The sequence below is a fragment of the Grus americana genome, chromosome 6 (genome assembly GCF_028858705.1).
Source record: "Grus americana isolate bGruAme1 chromosome 6, bGruAme1.mat, whole genome shotgun sequence".
Lineage (NCBI taxonomy): Eukaryota > Metazoa > Chordata > Aves > Gruiformes > Gruidae > Grus > Grus americana.
This window is the reverse complement of record NC_072857.1, coordinates 34603585-34612421: the sequence shown is the minus strand read 5'-3', so window position 1 is coordinate 34612421 and position 8837 is coordinate 34603585. Positions and strand designations below refer to the sequence as shown.

Here is an 8837-nt window from a genome sequence, read left to right as displayed (position 1 = left end):
GTTTCCAGGCAACAGCTTCTAAGGGGGAAGGAGCCTTAAGCCAGTGTAGACCATTACTGTTGGTAATAAAAACTGCCAAATGTTGAAAACTCCGTAGCGGTTCTGTTGTAGCTCTGCTTTTTTCATTCCCCAGTGCTGATTACTGACTATGTTATTTGAACAAAAGTTTTCTTCCTTTGGTCTCAGTGGTTCATCTTCAGAGAAGCCAAAATTGTGTATTTGTGACCTGCCTGTAACTGTAGAATCAAGTAGGAAGAGATACTGATACATCATTTGATTAACTATAAAAAAGCATGCACTCTTAATGTTGAACAAAGATTAGTAGCTCTGTGTTGCATACACAACAGAAAAAATAATTTTACCCCCCCAAAATATACTTTTATCAAGGGGCTCTGGTTATGTCACATTATTTCAAGAATGATTAGTATCAGAACCCAGCAACCTTTAATGCACATACAACAAGGGGGTTTTGATGTATATTTAAATTTTGATCCCAACAAATACATTTGTTAGGATATGCTGTGTTACAAAACGATACGATCCATGTGGCAGCAGGTGCTTCATCTTTTCCCCTGTTGGTTACCTTGTGTCCTCCCTACTTCTCACAAATTTTCCACCCCGTAGACAGGATGTTCGTGGGCAAGAGCAAACAGGAACCCAGAGCAGTTGGTACAGATAAACTCCTGCCACTTGCAGTATTAGGGCCAGGCTGACCCCCACCACTAAAAGCATTAGACAATCCCTAACATCAACAGGACGTGTGCTGCTCAGTGTGCAGAGGAAAGGCTGAGGCAGTTATTTCTTCCCCGCTGTAAGACCAGGAGAAACTAGCAATTTTTGAAATCATGAAACACTAATTATGCAGTTCAATCAAACGCAATGACATTTTAAAAAAAAATTGGTTTTACAAGCGAACAGAAGTGTGCTCTAGGCTCTGGCAATATTATGACATGTGAAACAATGTCTACATCACACAGCAAGACTGAATACTGACCAAATGTTAAATCAATAGCACAATTTCTTGCTCTCAGACTAATAACATGTCAGTCTGACCTTTTATTTAAAAGAGTACTTAACACCATGGATTTAGCATGTCTTGCATTTTCCTTTGTAGCTCTGACTGTTGTAACGCTTTAAGTATATTTTATTTTCATTCTACAGAGAAGAATCTGAAGCACAATCCCAGTTAAACACATCAGTGACAGAGCCAAGAACACAAAGATCTCTTGATTTATTATTAGGTCATCCCCTAACTATGCTGTCTCCCCAAAAGGTTCCTCCTAAACTAAGAGTAGATGCAAAAAATTAAATGTTAATCATTGTGTAAAGCAGTAAAAATAACAATTTGCCTTGAAATAATTTTTCCCCTTATTAACCAGAGATATGATTATTTTGTCATTATGGCAGTATAACAAAAGAGACTGTTCCTGAATGCAAACAATTAGACTTAAGAATTTGTCAGGCTAGCTAAGAGTCCTGTGAAACTTTATCACACTACTATGAATTTTTATATCAGGTAGATAAAATTATAATTAAGCAGATGTACAAGATGTCAATAGGCTTGATCTTTACAACTTGAGATCGTTGTCTCCCAATGGCTTAAAACAATCGTCCACAAATTCATCACTGACTTCTTCTAGAGCAGCTGGCTTCCATTTGGGGGATTGGTCTTTGTCAATCAGCACTGTCAGGGGGAGTACAAAAGCACAAAAGTTACTTGTAAACTTTCTCTAATTAAGATGACTTCAAATTGCATCAAGATAGACAACTACAGTGAATACACGGGGGAGAAAAATCAATATGCTCTGGAGAAAACAGAGGTTTTGTAACATATGTATTTCTACTCTAATAAAAATTCTTGAGTTGTGACCTGTCTAGAGATGTATCTGGGAGCTGCGTGACAATACAAGGAACAGGGGATCACTTCAGAAGCAGCCCAAGCTTTGAAGGAACAGACCTGAAATTAGTGCTTTCTGTCAGACCTACTACTCTTGCCTCACTTCTATTTTTTCACGTGAAACTGGGAACGGTACGCATGATGCTCCTTTTGGACAAGGGCTTTCACATCTCTCTGCAAAATCTGATTCTTTGGAGAGTACAGGAGATGACTCAAAGTAGGTGTTAAATGCCTGGAGATAATTTAAACACATCAGGTAAACTAATAATGAAAGAACTAATGAGGAAAGAGTAAAGCAGAGTATCTTTGTGGGAAAATCAAGAATATTTATTTGTAAATACTGACAAATACTGCAGACCTATGCAGATTTAACTGTGAAGATTTGTATAATCTTACTATGCGCATCTGACGCTGTATCCTAGGAAATACACATCTCTGACGATAAAAATCATCAGTGCATGAATCACGTGTAAAAGTATAACGAGAAAATACCAATTCTCAAAAAGCATTCCTTGTATCACAGGACTGTTGAAGGCACGTCAGCAAGAACAGCTGCACTAGCAAACAATAAGACAAGAGAGAGTTTATTTGTGTGTAAAAATGACCAATATGAATGGAATTCCAGAGCATCCTTCTGAGCACTTTTCTGGCCCCAAGAAAACCTGTCAAGGCGCTATTCAAAATGTGAAATTTTTAGAATTTCAAAAAGAACAGCTATAGTAACCGTGACTCTCTAGGCTGCACTGACTACCCAACACACATTCCCTCAGATGTGTGGTATTGGTGCCTGATTTGGGGACACACCTGTGTGCTGGGAGGCCTCCCGACCAACACAGCCCGTGGCATCTAAGGGTGGGTGGGCAGGCAGGCTGGCCCTTTCAGCTTCCTCTGCTGAGAATGGAATTTGTTTGCCTGTTCATTCCGATAAGGCTATCAGAGTAGGACGGTCTGAAAGATGTGTGGACAGAAGATGTTCACAGAGACCAGGTATTTTGAAGAACAGCAGCTGATTTTTTGGTAAGTTGTCATGTTTTTTCTAAACAGACTTCATTCTTGATGATTAAAGTAAAACCATCCAGGATGAAAAATGTGTAAAGGAGTTGGAATCTTAAGTTCAGTGGAAAGAACGCCCTCCTAAAGATTGTGTCTTATCAAAAGACAGGCATTATGGCAGTTTGTGGTTAAAAATGTGACTTGAAAACTGCTTTTTAACTTTTCTCTCTATAACCAACATCTAGAAAATAAATACCTTTCAAAAGAGCCCTGCATCCATTTATCTGCAAATACAGGACTGAGGACTTCTTGGATACAAATAAACACTAATTTTGAAAAGAAACCCATTATATAGATAGAAGCTGCAATTCCACACAGAGTAGAATCTGTGTAGGCAATTAATTAAAAGAAATGTGCTGTAAAAGAGCGATTTTACTAGGTCATTCAACTGGCTAACTTACTGAAAAGTTATGATCCTACAAGTTAATTTTAAATACTGTGATGTGCAGTCATTGATTGGTGTGGGTCAAAATATGTAATTGTCTTAAATCAACTACATTTATTCCATCAGAGTAGTACTTATCTAATGATTTTCTTCAGCTGTAGTTGAAGTTCACAATCTGGCCAAAATAATCTCAGCTGTTATCCACAAAAGACAACACCGACTAGAGATGCTGTAAATCAGAGGGGGGCGGGGAGGGGAGGGGAAATCCATGTGTATACTACTACAGCTTCAACTCTGAAATACAGTAGTAACTGCTGATCATTCTCCACTCTACGGCACTGCTGTGTAATCATGTTAATCCTTCTGTGTGGATCTGTGGCCAGTTTTACTCTGGTGGATAAACTGAATGATCACAATGGTCTCTCCAATGAAATCTTTAATCTTGTATGAGTTAAAATATTTGTTTTCTAATAGTATTGTGAAAATATTCCCTTTCTGTGTTAACTTCTATACATTTTGTGTTTCTCCAGCTTGAGAAATCGATCACTACAAGAACAAAAATTCTGAAGACTTCTAAGGTAGGCTGAGGGAAGTTCATTAAGATAAAAGTAACTGAACGTAGACATTGTGGTAAGGGTTTGCTCTTGGTTTTTTTGCCTTTAAAAAAAAAAAAAAAATCCAACCCCCCTCTGTTCAGTAGCCGTGACTTTACTGGACCTCAGTTAGTGTCCTATTGCTTAGCTTCATTCAGTCAAACCGCTGATATTTCTAAGCACCTGAAGTTCTGTCAGTTGCAATGAAAGCCATCTCCCTACTCGCTGACTGCGGAGGGTTTGTGTGCCCGGGGGAGGCTCACATCTGCCAGCACTGCAGCGGGGAGGGCAGAAGCCGTACGGAAATGAGATCTTTGCAGGATCAGCAGTACGTAGAAGGCCTTTACAATTCCATTTGAAGCGTACATTCCTGCACAAATAGTTAGGAGGCTAATTTAACAGGTTTTTGTCCATCGGGCTGGTGAGATTGTAGTCTACCTGATGTGTCTGAGTGCTGACCAAAAATGACCACTTTTCTTATGCAGTAAGAATTAGAAAAACAACATTTTTGGAAATTTCCCAGAGCTATGCATTTCTTAGTTTATGTATTATTCTATAAATCAAGGTGACAAATGGATACCTAAAGTGTTCAAAGACTGCTTTTACCATTATATGGGAAAATGTTGATGACATATGATCTGTGTATTTCATGCTTTAGGGTTTTGATTTTTCTTTAGACCTCCAATTGCAAGAATCATAAATGGGGAAGACTGTTTGCCAGCAGATTTTCAGTCTGGCTGGTTGAAATAAAACTGGCTAAAAGAAAAATGAAATTTTGATGTCTGGTCAAAGCAGGTTTAAAAAGCTGTTAAACAAACTACTTCCTTAGCATGCCTATTAAAATCATGGTTTGAAACAGATAAAAGCTGTTATTAATACCTGACCTACGGCCATTGCTGCTGTAAAACAATCTTCAAAAACCAAAATCTGATTATTGTATCTTAACTTTGTGGTAGATCCTTTTGTGGTAGAGAGGGTCAACAGCTGGCTCTTAAATGCTTGGTATGTAAAAGCTAATTCTTAAATTAACACTTTTATCATTTTCCTTTTTATTCACTATGGTTGATCCTGTGAAATACTTAATAATCCTGCTTCCTATTAAAAAGGATGCTCAGCACATTGTTGGATAATGATTTTTATGAGATTAGACACAACTGCAAAAGTGATCTTGAGTGAGAATCTGCACCATTGTTAAACAAGAAAAACAATTTTAAGATGACAGATCTGAGAACAAGATATATGCAGTAAGCAGAGAGCAAAAGTACTTCAAAACCAAATTATTTTTCTTAGCAACCTCCTCAGTGCAGCTGGATCTCTGGTGTTTTGTGTTTGGTGGTTTTTTTTTAATTCCCCTGATATAGTTAAGCCTTCGCTACATCATCCTAAGTAAAAAAGAAACTTCCCAACTGCTGTTGTTGCAGCTTCTTTCTTTACAAGCAGTTTGTGTAATTTACTGGCAGTACCGACGAGTTATTTGCTTATGTCCTCTATCACATGCCCGGATGGTTTAATGACCTTGGGCGTTACAAGCAAGAATTTGGTTTGGTGTTCATCTGAGTCTCATGGAGTTTGTCGCTTCCTGAATAACTACATTTCAGCAGCTTATATGGTGATTTAGAATATATCCCAGGAATAATCTTTTTTAAGATAGCTTTGTCCCCATTACCAACACAATGAAAACCACATACTTCTCAACATGCGTGGTAAACTTTTCAAAGGAGTCTCTGCTAATAAGTGCTAAAGATTAATTAATATCAGAAACTTTTTCCATGCTGTACAAACAAACTTTGCATCTCTCACTCCAGGCTATCTTCAAAACAGTATTACTAATAGTGAACACTCAAACTAATATCCGCTACCCAAGTGGATTTTAACCTACTTTATAAAGACAGCTATAAAAAACGAGGAGGAGGAGGTGGTAATACATACTCGAGTATACAACTGTGTGAATTAAAAGCCAGGTTCCCTCAACCCCAAAGTGTTATTCATACAGGTGTCTTGTAGTGTAAGCTCCTTGGAAAAGGAAATGTCTCTGCTTTGTTCATCTTGTGCTGAATAGTACATAAATAATTACTACAGCTTCTAACAGATGTGACATTGGGTTTGACAAACTGCACAGTGAATCAGCAGTACAATCAAGGACAGAATCTAAGTCTGCACCCTCGATGAACTTGATGAGCTGCTGCTCTGCTTTTACTACTACCTATCTTGACCAATGCCTTCAAATGCTGAACTATTTAACATTAAGTTTACATATATAGTTTTTTAAGAGTAAGACACCTCTATACAGAGATATTTGGGGCATGGGTGAAAGTAGTCTCTGTTCTAACAATTTTATATGCAAATAGTTGTTTTTGACTTTGAGTCTTAAACCATCTTCTAGCTGACTGAACCAGCTATGTGGTAACACTAAATCTGGATACACATAGCTGCTTGCTACTGTCAGCATCAAATATATTTTAAACTTTCCCAGTGAACTGGTGAAACCTTTTCATGGTGCTGCATTACTGGGTGGATAAGTGACATTAGGAAACTGAGATTACACAAGGGAACAACATGGCTGTTACGCTTCGGAACAGTAAGAAATTTTGGCCATACTAGAGTCCAATAGGCAAAAACCGTAGCAAGCTGGGAAGTGTTCTCTGGGCTATTGCTGCATGCACTTGTCTTAACCTCCAGAGAAGCCACACAACAGTGAGTTTGCATATTACTAAGTTCGAGAAACGTTTCTGGTGTGCATGCTTACCTGCTCGAACTCCTTCATAGAAGTCATGGCCTCTCTGAAAGATTAAAAAAAGCTGTAACATGACAGATTCTATTTTTCCCATCTTTCCCTATCCCACTTCTGATTGAAATGCAAGTTCTTAAGATTCAGTTAAATCCCACTTGTGCTGTTCTCCTCTAGTCCTACTTTCTCTTTACTTTTTGAGAGCTTTATATCCTCTTGCTTAAATGCAGCCACAACTCTAAAATCAGTCTGTTGAACTGTAGTTGATCAGCCAACTTTTATGCAGTGCAAGCCCTCTCTCTGTGTTACATCTCATAATTACTTTTCTAAAGAGTTTTGTATGATGAGGGCTAAGGTGTGCAGGATCAGAAATTCTTCAGAGAAAGGCTAGTCTTCAGAAATTGTGATACATTCTGCATATCTGGAACACTTTGCAGTTAAATGGAATCCTGGAAACTTCCCGTTATTTTTTTATAGAGTTTAAACGTTACATTTAAATCCCTAAGAATGCTTCACTAGCAATGGAGCAACAATACCAGTTTCAGGAAAGATGTGGCAAGGATACCGTTGGGCACTATAACCTATCAGAATTAGGTACATAATTAGGTACATTTTCACTCTTTTTTTAGGAACTTAATCACAAATCATTTAATCAGATACATAAATATCTTATTTTAAAATGTGACAAAACTAACAATAAGGATGCCATGGAGAAACTTTATGAGGAATTAGTTCAGATAATTCGGTCAAGAACTCTATCCTACTGAAAGGATCACTTCCTTGTATGTTATCCAAGTACTCAGCCCTCACTACATATAGTACTAAAATCTCTCTTTTTTTCTTTACTAAATTTATCACAGTACCCCTGAAAGGCAGTGATACGCAATTATTCCCATCCTGCTGATAAGAACTGAGGCACTGAGGACTAAGTAATTTAAACAGGAAAACTGTTCAAGAACACCAGTTTTAAAATTATGGTCCAAATACAAAACTTTCTATATTGCAACATTATCATAGGTTTTTCTTTTTAACAAAAGCCCTCTAACATTCCCATCTGACCATCATTAATGTAGTTTCCTTTGAGTTGCATATGAAGACATAGAACTAGGAAAAAAGAAAGTGACAGCCTGACAAACACACAAAGAAGATATTGAAAATTAAAACCTATAAATTGTGATCCCTTGCTGTAATCTATATAGAACTTAGTCTCTGATAAACTTGCTACCCCTCTGTGGCTGGACAAAGGGCTCAGCTGCTTGCTTACCATGCACGCTTGGCTCAGTCTGTATTCCATTGTGAGCACGTCTTGTAAGCTCATGGAAGCTCCTTCTCTGAGCTGTCTGAGAGTTATCTTTAAGGATGTAGGTGACATCTTATTAATAGTCTGGGGAAGACATTAACAATTATTTTTATTCTCTTCAATTTAGACACATTTACAAGTCTGTCTTTTTTTTTTTGCATTTTAAACTTTGTGAAGTAAATGACGGCAGTCTTCTCCCTGAGCTCACTTATGTGATACCTGTTCCTCCTGCTCCCTCCCACCATGCTGTCAAACTAAATGAACTTACTTGCATAAACTTTTATCAGCAAGATCTCTGGGATGTATGCCATCACTTGTGGAAAGTCTAGAACTCTAAGGTCACATAATTTATGATCAAATTACTACTAGCCAGAGAATCTAATGCAGCTTGAAAACCATTTCCAAGCAGATTCTTTTGAGAAGTGAAGGCGAGTATTACAAGCAATTATACTCCTTTTTTTGAATATCATACACACGGTCTGAATTGCTCTTAGATGTCAGTAATATTGTAGCTGATTAGTGTTGTACAGCATTTAAGTTTTATTTGGTACAATAGTCAGAGGTAGTAAGGTAGTAATAGTGAGATTAGCCACCAACTTTAAGTAGTTGCTTCATGATCATCTGCAAAGACTAGACGATATACAAAGAAGAAAATAGTGAGAGAAAAAGATATTAAAAGAAATCAAACATAAATGCCTATTTGTCCAGGTTTCTTGTCTGGGATCCATAGATACTGCAGTAATTTAGCCCTATGTTGCTCTGCTGATAGGAAGCCTGGAGGTCTTGCCTTCCTTCTTTTGACAGAGCTACAGGCTATAAATATTATGCAACAGACAGGATCTGTTAAGGCACACAAACAAATGCTGTAAATCTGGCTCCCA

The 8837-nt window shown here is 37.7% G+C and overlaps 1 protein-coding gene across 4 annotated transcripts in view; it reads right to left on the bottom strand.

Annotated features, from left to right (window-relative positions):
- Positions 1 to 1017: 1017 nt before the first annotated feature.
- The window catches only part of HIBCH (3-hydroxyisobutyryl-CoA hydrolase), a 44448-nt gene continuing 36628 nt past the window's right edge, over positions 1018 to 8837 (bottom strand). For all 4 annotated transcript variants that reach the window (XM_054830662.1, XM_054830661.1, XM_054830660.1 and 1 more), the window contains 3 exons: positions 7921 to 8040; positions 6675 to 6708; positions 1018 to 1684 (listed from right to left, as the gene is read on the bottom strand). In XM_054830662.1, the coding sequence (XP_054686637.1) occupies positions 1569 to 1684; positions 6675 to 6708; positions 7921 to 8040 (270 nt within the window). In that variant the 3' untranslated portion in view covers positions 1018 to 1568. The remainder of the gene's footprint in view (positions 1685 to 6674; positions 6709 to 7920; positions 8041 to 8837) is intronic.